This window comes from Bubalus kerabau, chromosome 11 (assembly GCF_029407905.1).
Source record: "Bubalus kerabau isolate K-KA32 ecotype Philippines breed swamp buffalo chromosome 11, PCC_UOA_SB_1v2, whole genome shotgun sequence".
Lineage (NCBI taxonomy): Eukaryota > Metazoa > Chordata > Mammalia > Artiodactyla > Bovidae > Bubalus > Bubalus kerabau.
In genome coordinates, this window is record NC_073634.1 from 21,886,570 (window position 1) to 21,904,782 (window position 18,213).

At 42.1% G+C, this 18,213-nt stretch overlaps 1 protein-coding gene across 1 annotated transcript in view; it reads left to right on the forward strand.

The window, feature by feature from the left end:
* The window catches only part of CRIM1 (cysteine rich transmembrane BMP regulator 1), a 207,014-nt gene that overhangs the window by 110,838 nt on the left and 77,963 nt on the right, over nt 1-18,213 (forward strand). The window contains exons 5-6 of the mRNA XM_055539793.1: nt 6,205-6,326; nt 15,710-15,892. Of these exons, the coding sequence (XP_055395768.1) occupies nt 6,205-6,326; nt 15,710-15,892 (305 nt within the window). The remainder of the gene's footprint in view (nt 1-6,204; nt 6,327-15,709; nt 15,893-18,213) is intronic.

Genomic DNA, 18,213 nt, shown 5'->3' on the forward strand with positions numbered 1-18,213 from the left:
CAACGAGGAGTCTGATAGTTTGCTGCTTTGTTGAGTGCTGGGAGGAGGGGCCAAGAGGACCCTTCTCCCCACAGCGTCTTCTGCCATCTCCCTGTGGTTTAGCATCCTTTACAGTTTCTGTCTGTTGATTCTTCCATGTAGTTATGAAGACATGCCTGGTAATACGGAGATGCCAGCATTGAGTGTATCATTCCTTTTCCTGCATTCTCCTTGGGCAAAAAAGAAAGAGACAAGGCCCATCATGAGCCAGGCCTGAAGGTTGAGGTGCTTGGTGAGCGGGGAGTGGGGAAGGGAGAGACTGTGATGTGCTTCCAGAATGAGGTGCAGACAAGGAGAAGCTGCAGACAGGGATGAGCCAGGATCAGACTGTGATGGGAATGCCAGTGTTGGACTCCTGGGATTTTATAGTTAGAAGAAAGCTCATGAAGGTCCAACCATCTCGTTTTAAGGAGGAGAAAACTGAGCATCCCACAGTTTAAGTGGCTGGCTAGCAGTCATCCGTTTTCTGATGGGTGATGGTATTGGATAGTGAATTCAGTTATTATTTTCTTCATTCCACGTCTCTTAACTCATAGGCTAGCTATGTTCAGGAAGGAAGGAGACTTAGTAAATGATTGAGAGCCAGTGCTGCTGATCAAAATATACTGCTCAGTAAATGACAAAACTAGGTGCACACGGCTTTTGCCCCTGGGAAGTGCAGCCTGCATTATTGAGACACTGTGCCTTTGTTGTCGTTCAGTCACTTGGCCGTGTCTGACTCTTTGCCGCTGTGTGGACTGCAGCACGCCAGGCCTCCCTGTCCTTCACCATCTCCCAGAGCTTGCTCAAACTCATGTCCATTGAGTCAGTGATGCCATCCAACCATCTCATCCTGTGTCGTCCCCTTCTCCTCCTACCTTCAATCTTTCCTAGCATCAGGGTCTTTTCCAGTGAGTCAGCTCTTTGGCATCAGGTGGCTTCAACTTCAGCATCACTTCCTTTAGGAGCAAATTGTTCAGAAAGTGGGCCCCAGATTCCCAGGGGAATCTCCTGGAGATCTTATTATCCAGACAGCTTCTAGAGCCCTGCCCCAGACAGACGCTCAGAGAAACAGTCCTTGATAATGGTACCCTGGAATCTGCATTCTAAACAAATTCCATAGTCTTTCCCTCCACACACTGGTTTTGAAAAGCACTGCACTGAGTAGCTCTGTGTCTAAAATTTATAAAAAATAAAAATTTTAAAAACAAGGCATGGTCTAACCTCTGACTTACTAGCCATGGGGAAAAAAAAGTCTTATTCCAGATTATTGTTTGGATGTCTTTATATCATTCATGTTTTTCATTATGAGACAAATAAGACATGTCCCTGCACGAGGGGAATTCGCAGGAGAAGCAGTAGGATTTTGATTTTGTACAAGGAGCAGCTCTATACCAGGAGAGAGAGCTAACTAATCCTGGTTGCTTATTTGATGAGAGAAAGCCTTGTGCAGCGAGCAGGTGGCCTTAAGGCTGCATGGAATTTGCCTGGGGAGAAAGAGCCAGGCATTTGAGACAGAGTGGCTGGCGGAGCTGTGGCACTGAGTGGTGGAGGTGGGGAAGGAGGATGCAGTGAATCGCAGATTGCCATTGTCACTGTCTGCAGAGATAGGTGTCACATATGTGCATACACTGTGTCACATATGTCTGCAGACACATTCTACTGTCTCCTTCACACGTCACAGAATATGGAAACTAGAAGATAAGTAGAAACTTGACTTGGGAGCACCTCAAAAGTTGTGCCGGGACTCAGGCCTGCCTGGGAGTGTCTGTGTAGATCAGGAAGTAAATGACACAAAGGGAAGGCCGGAGTGTGCACTGCTTTTCAGCCCAGAGAACCAGCCCACACAGGCCTCCTAAGGAGGGGAGTGCCCTCTAGGGGCTTAGATGATTTTTCTGAGTGCTGTTCATCTTTGTGCTTGCCACTAAGCTGGATCCATTACCTACTGGAGAGAGAAAAAAGACAGCTTCACTAACCTACCTGGCTGCAGCTGTGATTACATTATGCAAACATTTATTAATGTGGTACCTTGATTGATGATTATCTTAATACCGAGGATAACATTAAAGGCTTGATTTTGCAGGCAGACGGCACATACAAGTTGGTTCTTGTTGGAGGTTAAAAAGCCCTTAGCCTATGATTCCTTTTATATGAGCTGACCAGAATAGGAAGATCCATGGAGAAAGAATAAAGACTCGTGATTGCCAAGGGCTGGGAGAAAAGAAATGGGAAATACAGGGCTTCTTTATGAGATGATGAAAATGTTCTAAATTTAGGTAGTGGTAATGGTAGCCCAACCCTGTGAATATAAATACCATCGAATTGTATACTCGGCAGAGGTGAATTTTATAGTATGTGAATTGTGTCCCAATAAAGCTGTTGTTTTATTTATTGGTTTTCTTTAAAAAGCCCTTAGCACTTCTGCTCCAGGTGTCCTAAGAGAAGTGTGGTGTTTAGGGTTTCAGAGAGGAGTTATTATCTAAAGTAATCTAGAAAGACAGATGGTATCTAGACAGACAGCGGGAGATGAAGGCTAGATAAGGAATGTTCAGCAGGGAGTAGAGTAGAAGGCTGTGCAGAGACAGCAGAGGGAGGGCTTGTTTGGAGAAGGTGGAGAATGAAGAGAAGTACTGTATTTGAATAAAGATATGTGGAGGACTTGAGAGTGTTGAATGCTAGGCTGACAAGTTTATCAGTTAAATGAAGAGTAACTGAAGGCTTTTGACTACTGGAGTACAGAAACTGAACCATAGGTCGAGTGTGGCATGAATTGGGAGGAGAGACCTAGGTGAGGGGAGACCAGGTTGGAACCTGGAAATTGGAGGATGGAAGGTTTAAGAAGTGAGGAGTAAGTGTGCGCATCACTTTACTTATAGATTAGTCTGTTTCCTCAGCCACTAACCCACATGTTTTCCCATTCCATTGCTTGTTCTTTATCCAGGCTTTGGGGTAAAGGGTAAGAGGAAGATTGGGAGGAGGGACCAAAAAAGAATAAGGATGAAGAGAAATGGTGATAAGGGCAAGATTCTGCTTGTGTGCTTCAGTTGCTCTGTAATTTAGCATTTCTTCCTCATGACTCACTATAAATAACAGGATAGGAAACCTTATTTGATTTCAGATCAGTTGACGAGGCTGCCTGCCTCACTGTTCCCATCTGTGGAAGGGAAGACTACCCACCTCCAGTGTAGGTAAACCAGAGAATCTAGAGTAATCTTACTAGAGAATTTTGATCAAGCTGCCTTGAACTCAACATTACTTATAATGTAATAGATTTCCTTGGGAAAAAGGTTCCTGATCGGCCCTCATTTGTTACTTGAGACAGTACAGACTTTATCCATCAAAAGATAACTCACACGAGTTGTATTTTGTTGAACTGTGTGAAATTGCCATTTGACTATTTTTGATCTGCAAAGAAGGCAGTTTTGTAAAGCCTTAACCTAATAGATGCTTGCTCAGTAGATATCCGATGTGAGCCCAGATTTTCCCTTGTTGGTTTCCTTCATAAGTTCCTTCTTTTTTAAGGTGCTAGTGGTCTTGAACATCTGCTAGTTTCAGATTCTGAGGAGTCAAAGGTGGCAGTAACTACGGAGGGCTTGCCCAAGGGCTGGTCAAGAAGGGGAAGGAAGCAGGAGCAAGCCCACCGGCCAAAACCAGGGCGTCGGAATCCCTGGTGCTGTATTGCACAGTCCTGGGTTTAGAAATAAAAATTCAGCCTAAAGAGTTTTCCTTTCTTCAGTGGATTACTAGGCAGTCGTGCAGTTTTAGATCTTCTGCAGCATGCCAGAGACAACCCATGTGGGTCTCTAAAAAAACGAGAGAAGTATTTTAAAAAGTGGGAAATAGGTTAAATGTAAAAATGGGGATAGGTCAAATGTAAAAGCGGGGGAAGCAGGTTTCTGTGGTGGCTCTGTGGTGAAGAATCCACATGCAATGCAGGAGACACACGGGTTCAATCCCTGGGTCTGGATGATCCCCTGAAGAAGGAAACGGCAGTCCACGCCAATATTCTCATCTGGGAAATTCCACGGACAGAGGAGCCTGGCGGGCTACAGTCCATGGATCATAAAAGAGTCAGATAAGACTCAGCGACTAAACAACAACAGAGGGGGGAGAATAGACTTAAGGCGAACTTAGGTTTTTCAAGTTGGTGTGATTTCTGACAACCTAGCACAAAGCCTGGCACACAAGTGCACGTGCGTGTTCAATAAAGATCTCTGAAAGGTCAAAAGACATCAGATGAGGTATTTATTGGTTGGTCGTATGCTCCCTGGTGTTTAACTTAGAGTGATTTGCTAGAACCCAACGGTGGGAGAGAAGATACCCAATCCCCAAAGACGTGGAAGGTCGGTCAGCTGTTCTTGTAGGATGCTTTCGTTGTCATTACATCCAGATACTGGAATCAGGGCGGGGCCTCTCAATGCTCTTTCCCCATTAGTCTGTGAACTCTGAAAAGTTAAAAGTTGTACAGAGTGTCAAGTGCAGAAAATGTAAAGAATATATTACTATAATGTTACAGGAATATGATCATCTGTTTAAAACTGCAGTGGCCACGCACATAAAAATGAGAGACGGTCGCATAACCTTTCCAGGGACTAAAAGCTCAGTTCATGTTTACTCAGCCATGGAAGGTGATTGTCCTGTAGGAATACAGATTATGAATCGAGAGCTCCTCGCTCTGCTCACACCAAACAGCCAAACATTTATTCTAAATCACAGTCAGAAATACCACTGCAGCAAAACCTTAATTACCTAACACCCTCAACTCCACTCTAAAGCATATATAGCAATTTCCCCACAAGGCAGAGGCCTCAGAGGGGTCACTCACACCTTTCCAGTGGCTTTAATGATCTTTGGTGCAGATATTAACTGAATTCATTTCTATTTTAGTTCTACACTTAACTAAATTGTCATTAAGTCTGGGTCTGATTATGGAAGTACTTGTGGAAGACAGGCATTTTATTTTAGAAAAGATCTGAAGAAAAATAAGAGAACAAAACAATCAAATAAGAAGAGAGAAAAACAATTAATGAATTGAGGTGTTAATAGTTCTTCCCTCCTGGGAATGTTACCCTCCCCGAATCTTGACCTCTCTGGTACATAAATACCCACATGCTTCCGGCAAGGATATCTCTCTTTAGGAGGCCTTCCCTTCACTCCTGTCGACCTGGGAACTCCCTTAGTCATCCTCTCCACCTCTGACCCATGCTTCCATTGCCAGGGGAGTCCCGGGCAGAGCCTGGCTGCTCCTCCCTTGTGTTACATTCACATCCTGACGCCCTGCTGCACTGGGCTTCTCATTTCCTGCCTCCAGTTTCATTCTGACACATCAGCATCGGGCAGTTGACAACATCTTTTTCTCTTCTTTTTTTTTTTTTAAACCTGCCTCTTATTTTCCTGCAGTCAAGCAAGTTTTGCAGGAGAATTGAAGTTAAGGGTGAGAGCCAACAGAGGTAGTTTGCATTGAGAAGAATGTACATATGCAGCTTAGAAAATCTAAAACATTATAACTCTCAGCATCCAGATAGCTGTCACAAAATCCATTTGCTACAGCTTATACCCTTAATTTGTAAAGAGCTCCTCGGTCTTCAATCAAAATCTATATTTTTTATTATATAATTATAAATTAATGTAGCTCCAGAGGAGGGTGCTACTAGGCACAATCACACTGATTAAAAAAAAAAAAAAAAAAACTGAAAAACTAATGACCTATTAGTTGAAAGAAGAGTCAGAAACATTGCTGAGAAACACCTAAAGGTCAACAGCAGCAAAGCAGCATCATAGAATCATTAGAAAATGCAGGAGCACCGTTCTGTGTCAGCCCGTCCAAGCATCACTGATGTCTGGAGAGACAGAATAATGTATATGCATAAAAAGATGGCCCTGAGTCATCAAGAAAGTGTCTGTTATGCTCAATACCAGTCTGGTTAAGTAAGAAATGAAGTAATGCATTTTAGGAATTTTTCTGTCCAAATGGTTAATGTTAAATTTCTGGGCGTATACTAAGGAGGTGAGCCTTAGTTGTTTGGAATGCTGATTACGTTAGGACCCACTCCCCGTTCCCCGGTGATGCCAGATACACAGGACAGTGTCGTGGAGAGGGGTGAAGAGTGTGCCGGCCACTTTGTGGCCTCCCAACTTCTATGCTGTTTATTCACGGGGTTTTCCTTCCCTTTTCTCTGGTTTCAGATGCGAGTGTCTCTCTGGCTTATGTGGTTTCCCCGTGTGTGAGGTGGGATCCACTCCCCGCATAGTCTCTCGTGGAGATGGGACACCTGGAAAGTGCTGTGATGTCTTTGAATGTGTTAATGGTACGTGGGGTTTCTCTTGTTCTCAGCGAGTATACATTTGTGCAGGAGGAGGAGGAGGAGGGAGGGTTCAATCTAGCCACTTCTGTCTTTTTAAAAGGCAGACAACATGCTCAGGGAGTTGATGAAACTCAGAATAGTTGCTCAAGATCCCACCACGCAGTAGGGAAAGTTAGGAAGGGAATCCTCATTCCACCTTGTAGAGAAGGCATTTTTGAAAAGGTCATTGCAGACTACACGTGGCCGTCATATTCTGCTATGTGTCAGTAGTTGAGAAATTCTAGGGTTGCAGGAAAAGGACCACAGAAAACGTGGCCGTGTTCTCCCAGTCAGAAGACCTCATCCCATGGCTCTTGGAGGTAGTCTGTGTAACGAATGCCACACTGCGTTAGGTCACGGAGTGACCACAGTTTGAAAAGAGAAAGGACCGTATTCCTCGAGTTCATCCTTTTTCTGCCTGGAGGAAACACCTCTGGCCAGCCCCTAGTCAGTAACAGTGTCCTCATTAAAGCTGGAAACTTGTGGGCCAAAAAAAGCCATTCTTCAGTCCCAAGATTCCTTCACATAAAATCCACCTCTCTCCCTCTCACCTTTCAGCAGAGGGCTTGGTGTGTGACAGCCTGGTGTTTATTGAATTTAGATGCTAGAAGGGAGGAGAGCCTAAATCATGCTCCTCCATCAGAATTTTCAGAAAAGCAAAGAATAAACTCAAGCAAGTGAAATGTCAGTGATTTTTAGAGAGCATTATTTAGTCAGTACTTAGACACACAAGGAAAATGACTTTGAATGTGGACACATACAACAAAATTATACAGATAGAAGCGTCCATTTTAACTGCTGCCTATAAGAAATCAGGGTTCAGAAGATTTTCTGCCCTTCTCCCAAGCTGCCCCTCCCCGACAAGAAAGGGTTATATGAAAAGTCCAGACTTGTTTCACAGAGTCCTGTAGTTTTTAGCCAGAGGCTACATGTTTTGTTCTGGTTTTTTCCCCGATTTAAAGAAGCACTGGCAGTATGACTTTGTGGTTAAAAGAGAACACAGACTGGAACTGATTGACTTCAGTTTGAAAATCAGTTCCTCCACTTAGTAGCTGTATAGCTTTGGCCATCCCTTTGGTCTCTGAGCCTCAGTTGCCACATCTGTCAAATGGAGAGAATAACAGTAAATGCAGTGAGGTTTTGTATGTGAAGCACTAGAAACTGTGCTTCGAGAGCAAACAGCCTCTATGATTCTGTGCGCCTCCTTCCTGCCCACCGTCCTGGCCACTGCGGGATGCTGCTTCTTGGCTTCAGGCACGCAGGGAGAGGCACAGGGCAGGCTCCACGCACACAGACTCTTCTCGGTGCCTCTCCCCGCCTGCTTTATCATCCAGCCGGTAGTGATGTCTTCACCGCCAGCAAATGGCCAAGCCCTCTGATACTTCCTGCTGAAGCTAATTGACTGAAAGTGATATTCTGTGAATATTTAACTCGTACCATTGGGACCGAAATAGTTGGTCCTTGTCCTGGGCTCCAGCATCTCAGATGTGCTTCCTTCTAGTACTCAACCCACTCCATGTCTCTCTCTTACCCTAGAATCTGAACTGCCAGAAAACAGGGAATCTATCCTTGTGTCTGTGACATTAGCACATCACCTGTTTCTCGCGGGGCACCTGGGTTCTGACGCGTGGCTGGGTGAGCAAGCAAGTGATCTGATTCATATTGTCTGAGTTCCCTCTAGAGTGGCTGTTAATTGTCAGCCCATAGAGGAGTTACTTTGTGAGAATCCACTATCTTTCACTGCCCCACACTTTAATCTGAAGTCTCTTATACCCTGGAAATAACACCTCTAGTAATACAACTTGCTGTTGTATCCGCTGGGTGAGGAAGTGGAGTATCTTTCTTCTTTCTTTCTTTACTTCTTAATTATAGAAACCCAAGTGTCAGGCCTTCTCATCAGGACATTCACTTTACATCCCACCCCAATGTGATGCAGTTTGGGCAGCTGATTACTGCCCCTATTTAACTTCAGTGGCCTTGGATAAATCTCCAGGGCCTGCTCCCATTTATAGAGCCCTGAGTTCAGGAACAGGCCTTCTACTGTGAGAAAATGTGGAGACGACAAAGCAGTAACAGAATTTCTGGTGTTTGCCTCTTTCTTGCCACCATAAATTAGTTGGGTGATCTTTGCTTTACTTCTTGTCCTGCTATAGTCTGTCTGTTACTGCATTAGTCATTAATTGTAGGTGAGACTAGAAACTACAATACTCTGAAGATTTAAAATTCCACAGGACAGTATTTACGGAATTCCATCTCAAAGTCTGTATTTCACTTTTTTTGGCATACATACACACACTTCCCTTCCATACACATATTTGTGTGTGTGTGTGTATATTTGATTATTTGGCACCCAGTGCCCTGGTGAAATCATACTATTGTCATAAGATCCCCATTAGAAGGTATTACCTATCAAAAATTCATTATCCTTGCCCAGAAGAGCAGGGGTCTATGTTATGTATACTTATTTTTTAAAGCCTTATATGTGTATATATATATAAAGCCTTACTTATCCACAAAGAATTTGAGGCAATTTTACACTAAGAGCAGACACAATAAAATAGTGATAAAATATTAATGAGAAAAGAGAGTCAGACTGTAGAGTTGTATGTAAAAGTTGAAAAGCAAAAAGGAAGTGCCCACAGGTGTGCAGGCCATAGCATCTGTCTATGTAATTGCTGGAGTTAAATGTCAGGTTAGGCCCCCGCCGTCCTGGCCGTCAAAGTGGAAAGGGAGATAGAATCGGACCCACAATTCTTATTTTTAGAGACAAGAAACCTGCCAGACAGGGCAGCATCCTCCTCGTATGGAAACTTTTGAAAAGAGAGTGCCGGATGATGCAATAAATTGTGTCCTCAGTTTCTTTACTCCCAATTTCCTCTGGCTGCTTTTCTCAATAAAAAGTAAAAGCAAAATATTAAAATATACCTCCGTGAAGGCAGTTTTCAGGGATGAGTTGAACACCCACCTGGAACCTGGATGCCTGAAGATCTGTTTCTTGATTTTGAGAATGCTGCCCTACCACCACTGTACCCCCGCAGCACGTAGGAAGATATTGGAGTAGATCTGGGAACCCCAGTTCAGGAGACAGTAGGCTGCTGTCTAACCCCATGTGAAGAAACGGAGCTTACCTGCCAGCACTCAGTCCCCTAGCTGCCATCCAGGTGATCCATATGCTTACATTATTTTTTTTAAGATAAGCATTATAGTGAAAACAGAAGATTAAAAAGAGGGAATTCAAGAACTCCTGAGTTTTGAAAACATTGGCCTAGATGAATGGATGGAAAGAACATTCTCCATAAATGTTACTCCTCTTTTCTGTTGGGTTTGGTTTTGTATGGGTAGGGGGATGGCTGAGTTGCCCATCAGATTGTGGCAGTCTGTGACTGAGGGCCGAAAGGAGGACCAGCACGGTAGTAGCTGAATGAGAACCCTGTTGTTGAGAGACCAAATGAGCAGGTGGTGAGCTTGTGTTCCTATTGTGTGAACTTGTGAGACATCAGTATCATCACCTGGAAGGATGACCTCCACAGCAGTGTTGAATAATCCCACATCTTCTTGGGGACATGGTTCTGTGTCTGCTCTGGCCCAAAAACATGTTTTTTCATCCGTCACCGGGGGTTGAGTGACGGCCTCTACTTTAGATGGACGTGTGTCCTCTTCCATTTGGTAACAGTACATCTTACTGCCTTACGCTGGCCCAGCTCACTCGTTTCTAGAGGCATTTGGGTTTGAATAGGGAAGTCATCCATGCTCAGAGTATGGAAGCAAAAATTTGGTTGCTTAGATATGATCAAGTCTCCAACATACAAAAATGCACAGAAATCCAAACTGGAACACCATGGTTTGAGTGTTGTAGCCACTGACTCTTCCAGCATCAGACACTAACATGTAAAATCAATCAGTCACAGGAGAGCCAGACCCAAAGTCAGCTTCTCCTTGTGTAAACTTTGGGCCTAGAAAACTCAGACCTTGGGTTTCCTTTGTGGTCCAGTGGTTAAGAATCTGCCTGCCGATACAGGGGACATGGATTCAAACCCTGCGCCGGGAAGATTCCACAGGCCTCGGAGCCGCTAAGCCTGTGCGCCACAGCTACTGAGCCTGTGCTCTAGAGCCAGGAGCCACAACTGCTGAAGCCCGAGTGCCCTAGAGCCTTTGCTCCGCAACTAGAGAAGCCACCGCAGTGAGAAGCCTGACCACTGCAATTAGAGAGTAACCCCCACTCGCTGAAACCCAAGAAAGCCAGTGCACAGCAACGAAGATCCACCACAGCCAACATAAATAAATAAATCTTCATGAAAAGAAAAAACTCAGACCTTCAGTTTGTTAATAAAAAAGTTAATATGAAAACATCTGTTGAGAACCCATTGTATAGCAGTGATGCTCAATAATGTTCCTAGGGATGTAAGGTCTCCTTCTACAGTAGTGGAGAGTATATAGCACTTTGAAAGGAATATTCCATGCAGTATGCATTTATTGAGCATCCATTGTGTTCTGCAGGCCTTACTAAGCTAATTTTGAGTAAGAGTGATACAGTGTTTTGCAAGTACTGTTCCCCTTCTCTTATCCTGAAGTACTCTAGCAGTATGCTCCAGCACACACGCCCGGCTTCCCCCACACAGAAAAGGTGGTTTCTTCCTTCACGTATCTAGAAGCTCGTGTACCCTGCCTTTGTGATTCCATCATTTCGTGGTTGGTTTATGGAGAAATTTTCAGACATTTCTCATTTGTCGTGCAGTTATCTCTTTTTTGACTTATTAAGTCTGCCCACTTTGTTCCTGTACCACTCACCCCCAGAGAAAGGAGACCAGAGGCAAGACATCAGCCATTTTTCACTGAGATATTACAGAGAAAAAGCAACAGAAGTATACTTATTTGGACTTTTTCCCTCCATTTTCACATTTGATGGGAAGTTCTACATTTTAGTCTTTTCCTTTGCTAAAATTATGTATCTATCACCATCTGCCAATCAGCGTGATTTGGCCAGGCAATAGAACTTACTAGCAATCTATACTATAAAATTCTTTTTCAGGAGTTCTGGAATATATTAAAGAGGGAAGAGAAGATTCCAGAACGGAGAAACATAAAATTTAATGGGGAAGACACAAAAAACATGCAAAAATCTTTAAAAAGACACTTTGTGCATCTCAGTGCATATGTACGTTTATGCATTGAGAAGTGCATGTTGCATAGTAAGTTATTCTATTTGTAATATTATTCTTTTCTCCATCCACAGAAAAGGTCCTCTTACAGAGGTAGTGGTACCCTCCCTATGGTTCTGAAATTCACCTCTATCCCCAGCAGGTGAAGAAGTAATTGGTCATTGCTCCTCAGAGGATACTGCCAACCATTTTTATTGTGCACTTTTCTGAAGAGCTTCTCTAAATTTGTCTCAGCAGCAAACAGGGATTTCATTATATCATGTGATTTTTTTTTTTTTTAATCCTAAAGAATCAGTTGTGTTTTCAAGGCTGTGTTCTCTGGGGCTCACCATCTCTCTCAGTTCCACGCCCTTGCTCTCTGCCTGTGCTAGTGAAACGTAACTGCCCTAGCCTTCGTGTCAGTCTCGTCTCCTCCCACTCAAGCTTCTGCACAACCCGCCGTAAAAGCGAGTTCATCTGGAGCCACTTTGTTCACAACCACAACCTTTCCTCCTCACGTCTTCAAATCTCACACCAAGATTTGTGGCTTCACCCAGATGGTCATTGGGTTGATGAAGGCAAATAGGTAATTAATATAGATTGGTTTCTTAAAAAATGTTCTTCTTCAATTTGAACGGAAGCTCAGCATTTTGATAGAAGGCAGTATTTTGCCTCCTTCCACAGCACGCAAATTTGATTGGTGAAAAGTGCTTCATTTCCTGCACTTTGGAACTTGGGGTTTAACTGCCCAGTTCCTTCCAATCCCAGCTCAGTTTAGTGTGTTAGGTAAAAGCATATAGACTTCTGAGCTGTAATAAGATGATTCTTTCTGACATGAATTTTCTGGGGGGAAAAAGAAAATAGCATATCCAGCCAGTGGCTAGGGAAGAGGTTCAGACACGCACATTTACTGCCTTTGTGAAAATACATGCACACAGATCATCTCACACTAATGATGTAACTTTAGGCAAGCTGCCTCAATTTTCCTCATTTCATTTTCCTCATTGAAGAAGTAGATGTTAATACTTGTTCTCTATTCTCAACAGCGTTGTTATAAAGTCAAATTAACACTAGTTTGTCTAAGTACAAGACAAATGTAAATGTACTCAAAATGCAGTGGAAATCTCACGTATTTCAAACATGCAAAGTGACATGTGGAGAAATGATGTTAGGACAGAGAAGTCCATGGCTTATGTATGTCATAATCCAGTTTTTCCTGCCTTATTAAATAGGTGGCATTAGCTCAGGAGAACTTTTTTTTTTTTTTTTTTTTACCTTGGAATTACTTTTATTTTCCCAGCTTTACAGAGACACATATACCATGCAATTCACCAAGTGAAGTTGCACAATCCCTGATTTTTAATGTGTTCACAGAGTTGCGCCATTGTCATCACAGTCTTAGAACACTGTCATCAATCCCCCCAGAATTCCCAAGCTCTTTAAGTCACCCGCTATGTCCTCCAGACTTGCCAGCACTAGGAAACCACTAATCGACTTCCTGTCTCTGTAGATGTGCCTATCATGGGCCTTGCACATAAATAAAATCCTATGCAACATGTGGTATATTTCGACTGGCTTCTTTTGCTTAGCGTAATGTTCCCCAGGCTCATTTATGTTGTAGTATACATCAGAACTTCATTCCTTTTTATGGCCAAGCAATATTTCATTACATGGACATACCGCATTTTGTGTATCGTACATCAGTTGGCTGATGTTTAGAATTTTTCTGTTTTTTGGCTACTGTGAATAACATTGCTGTAAACATTTGTCTACAAGGTTTTATGTGGGTAGATGTTTCCATTTCTCCTGGATGTGTATCTAAGAGTAGAATTGCTGGATCCTCTGGTAATTCTGTTTCATATTTGGAGGAACTGCCAAACAGTTTTTTCAAGACAACTGCACTCTCCAAGATGTATGAGAGTTTCCATTTCTCCACATCCTCATCAACATTTGTCATTATCTATATCTTTTTCATCTTAGCCATCCTAGGATATGAATCAATGTCTCGTTGTGGCTTTGATTTGTATTCCCTTAATAAGTAATGATGTTAAGCATCTTTTCAGTGCTTATTGGTCATTTCTGTATCTTATTTGGATAAATTTCTGTTCAAATATTTGCTCATTTTTCACTTGGGTTATTTTTATTGTTCTTTGTGGACACAAGTTCTTACATATGTCAAATTTCAGATTGCACCATTGTTAAAGGTCACAAAGTATGAGAGTTTATTTCTAAACTCTTAATCAATTCCATTGAACTTTGTATTTATCCTGACGTCAAGTACTACATTGTCTTGCTACTGTGGCCTTGTAGTTTGTCTTAAAATCAGAAAGTGTGACTCCTCTACCTTTGTTCTTCTTTTCAAGTTTGTCTTGGCAATTCTGGGTTCCTTGAATTTCTTACTGATTTTAGGATTCACTTGTCAGTTTCTGCAAAAGAAAAAACTAGAATTTTGATAGAGATTGAATGAATATGTAGATCAATTGGGGGAATGTTTTCATCTTGCCAGTATTATCTTTCAGTCCATGAACATGGAATATATTTTCATTTACTTAGGGCTTCTATATCTTCTTTGAACAATGTTTTTTAGTGTTCAGAGTACAAGTATTGTACTTTATGTTTAGACTTATTAAATATTTTATTCTTTTTGATGCTACTGTGAATGGAATTTTTTAACTTTATTTTCAGGTTGTTTATTGCTAGTGTGTAGATATACAATTTATTGGAGTTACAGTTTTACCCTGAAATCTTGCTAAACTTTTTGTTCTAATTGTTTTTTAGTAGATTTCTTCTTTTTAAATTCAAAATCATGTTGTTGGCAATTAGAGTTTTCCTGCTTTCTAATATGGGTGCTTTTTATGTCAGTTTCTTGCCTAATTACCCTGACTGGAGCCTCCAGTACAAAGTTGAATCACAGTGGTTAGACGGGACATCATTGTCTTAATCCTGAGCTAAGTAAGGGGAAAAGCATTCAGCTTTCACTATTAAGTATGATGTGCTAACATCATAGATGCCGTTTATCAAGTTGCTGTTTAACACCTCTACTGCTAAGTTGTTGAATGTTTTTTGTCATGAAAGGGTGTTGAATTCTGTCAGATGTTTTCTCTTTGTCTGTTGAGATGATCCTATGGTCTTGTCCTTTATTCTATAGACATTACATTACATTATAGTCAATTAATTACATTAATTGATTTTGGATGTTAAACCAACCTTGCATTCTTGGGATAAATCTCACTTGGTATATGATATTTTTTATATGCTGCTGGATTCAGTCTGGTAGTACTTTTTTGAGTATTTTTATGTTTATATTTATAAAAGCTATAGATCTGTAGTTTTCCTTTTCTTCTGATGTCTGTATCTGGAGGGAGTTCTTTTAAGTCAACCAAAATTAGAGTTAAGGAGTAGATTTAGGGGAGAGTGTTTTCGTGCAGAGAAAAATTTTAAATCATTGGTATCATTATCATTCTAAATGCAGGGTTTTGAGTCCTTAGCAGAAAACATAGTCTTGAAACACAGTGGGAAGAGTACAAGGTTTTAGTTGAAGAGCTATAGTTTTGGCTTCTATCACTTGCTAAATACGTAACTTTGCACAAATTACCTAGGATTTCCTCACTTCTACACTCAGGATAAGTATTTCTACATCAGACCTTTGTTTTGGGGATTAAGTGAAGTAATGTATGTAGAAAGTGTTTTCTAAAGGCCAAGCACTATTATAATTATAGATTATTAACTAAATAGAAAAAAGAATTTCAGAGAAAACACTGGAGAAACAGAAACATAACCTAAGATGCCCAAATAAATTTTTTGAGGCAGAACAAAACATAATGTGGATTCAGAATCATTTACTTGAGATGGTGATTTAGCAAAACACACATTTTGTTTAACAAAACTAAATCTTTTTAAAGCACATATCAGAAATGTCAGTTTCATGGTCAAATAATTACTTTTATTTGGGGTAAGGAGAAGCCAGTATAAATTTTACTAAGGGGAATTTTGATTCCTTGTTATAATGGGGATAATGATGTGTTTTGTTTATTTTATTGTACTTTACATAGCTTTATTGCTTCTGTTGTAAAAAAATTATATTGAGTTTAAAAAAGTTCCATTAAATTTTAACCTTGTGCAGTATTTTCTAGAGGCTGTTTGAAAAACATGAAAGGGCACCACTCAGAAATGACTCTGAATATGCTTTGTTTGTTTTAACTCCTCTAGAAACAAAGCCAGCCTGCGTGTTCAACAACGTGGAGTACAGTGACGGAGACATGTTTCGAATGGACAACTGTCGATTCTGTCGATGCCAAGGGGGTGTTTCCATCTGCTTCACTGCCCAGTGTGGTGAGCTGAGCTGTGAGAGATACTACATGCCCGAAGGGGAGTGCTGCCCTGTGTGTGAAGGTAAGGAAAGCTGCCAATTAGAGAATAATAAGAACAGGCTTCCCAGCTGGCTCAGTGGCAAAGAACCTGCCCGCCAATACAGGAGACCCAGGAGACACGGGTTCAGTCCCTGGGTTGGGAAGATCCCCTGGAGCAGGGCATGGCAACTCACTCCAGTATTCTCACCTGGAGAATTCCGTGGACAGAGGAGCCTGGTGGGCTACAGTCCGTGGGGTCACAGAGTCGGACACGGCTGAGCGACCTAACAACAAAGCATCAGATCAGATCAGTCGCTCAGTCATGTCCGACTCTGCGACCTCATGAATCGCAGCACGCCAGGCCTCCCTGTCCATCACCAACTCCTGGAGTTCACTCAGACTCACGTCCATCGAGTCAGTAATGCCATCCAGCCATCTCATCCTCTGTCGTCCCCTTCTCCTCCTGCCCCCAATCCCTTCCAGAATCAGAGTCTTTTCCAATGAGTCAACTCTTCGCGTGAGGTGGCCAAAGTACTGGAGTTTCAGCTTTAGCATCATTCCTTCCAAAGAAATCCCAGGGCTGATCTCCTTCAGGATGGACTGGTTGGATCTCTCTGCAGTCCAAGGGACTCTCAAGAGTCTTCTCCAACACCATAGTTCAAAAGCATCAATTCTTCGGCGCTCAGCCTTCTTCACAGTCCAACTCTCACATCCATACATGACCACAGGAAAAACCATAGCCTTGACTGGACGAACCTTTGTTGGCAAAGTAATGTCTCTGCTTTTGAACATGCTATCTAGGTTGGTCATAACTTTCCTTCCAAGGAGTAAGCATCTTTTAATTTCATGGCTGCAGTCACCATCTGCAGTGATTTTGGAGCCCAGAAAAATAAAGTCTGACACTGTTTCCACTGTTTCCCCATCTATTTCCCATGAAGTGGTGGGACCAGATGCCATGATCTTCGTTTTCTGAATGTTGAGCTTTAAGCCAACTTTTTCACTCTCCACTTTCACTTTCTTCAAGAGGCTTTTGAGTTCCTCTTCACTTTCTGCCATAAGGGTGGTGTCATCTGCATATCTGAGGTTATTGATATTTCTCCCGGCAATCTTGATTCCAGCTTGTGTTTCTTCCAGTCCAGCGTTTCTCATGATGTACTCTGCGTATAAGTTAAATAAGCAGAGTGACAATATACAGCCTTGATGAACTCCTTTTCCTATTTGGAACCAGTCTGTTGTTCCATGTCCAGTTCTAACTGTTGCTTCCTGATCTGCATACAAATTTCTCAAGAGGTAGATCAGTTGGTCTGGTATTCCCATCTCTCTCAGAATTTTCCACAGTTGATTGTGATCCACACAGTCAAAGGCTTTGGCATAGTCAAGAAAGCAGAAATAGATGTTTTTCTGGAACTCTCTTGCTTTTTCCTTGATCCAGCGGATGTTGGCAATTTGATCTCTGGTTCCTCTGCCTTTTCTAAAACCAGCTTGAGCATCAGGAAGTTCACGGTTCACATATTGCTGAAGCCTGGCTTGGAGAATTTTGAGCATTACTTACTAGCATGTGAGATGAGTGCAATTGTGCGGTAGTTTGAGCATTCTTTGGCATTGCCTTTCTTTGGGATTGGAATGAAAACTGACCTTTTCCAGTCCTGTGGCCACTGCTGAGTTTTCCAAACTGGCTGGCATATTGACTGCAGCACTTTCACAGCATCATCTTTCAGGATTTGGAATAGCTCAACTGGAATTCCATCACCTCTTCTAGCTTTGTTCGTAGTGATGCTTTCTAAGGCCCACTTGACTTCACATTCCAGGATGTCTGGCTCTAAGTCAGTGATCACACCATCATGAATATCTGGGTCATGAAGATCTTTTTTGTACAGTTCTTCTGTGTATTCTTGCCATCTCTTCTTAATATCTTCTGCTTCTGTTAGGTCCATACCATTTCTGTCCTTTATGGAGCTCATCTTTGCATGAAATGTTCCTTTGGTATCTCTGATTTTCTTGAAGAGATCCCTAGTCTTTCCCATTCTGTTGTTTTCCTCTATTTCTTTGCATTGATCGCTGAAGAAGGCTTTCTTATCTCTTCTTGCTATTCTTTGGAACTCTGCATTCAGATGTTTATATCTTTCCTTTTCTCCTTTGCTTTTCGCTTCTCTTCTTTTCACAGCTATTTGTAAGGCCTCCTCAGACAGCCATTTTGCTTTTTTGCATTTCTTTTCCATGGGGATGATCTTGATCCCTGTCTCCTGTACAATGTCACAAACCTCCGTCCATAGTTCATCAGGCACTCTATCAATCAGATCTAGTCCCTTAAATCTATTTCTCACTTCCACTGTATAATCATAAGGGATTTGATTTCGGTCATAC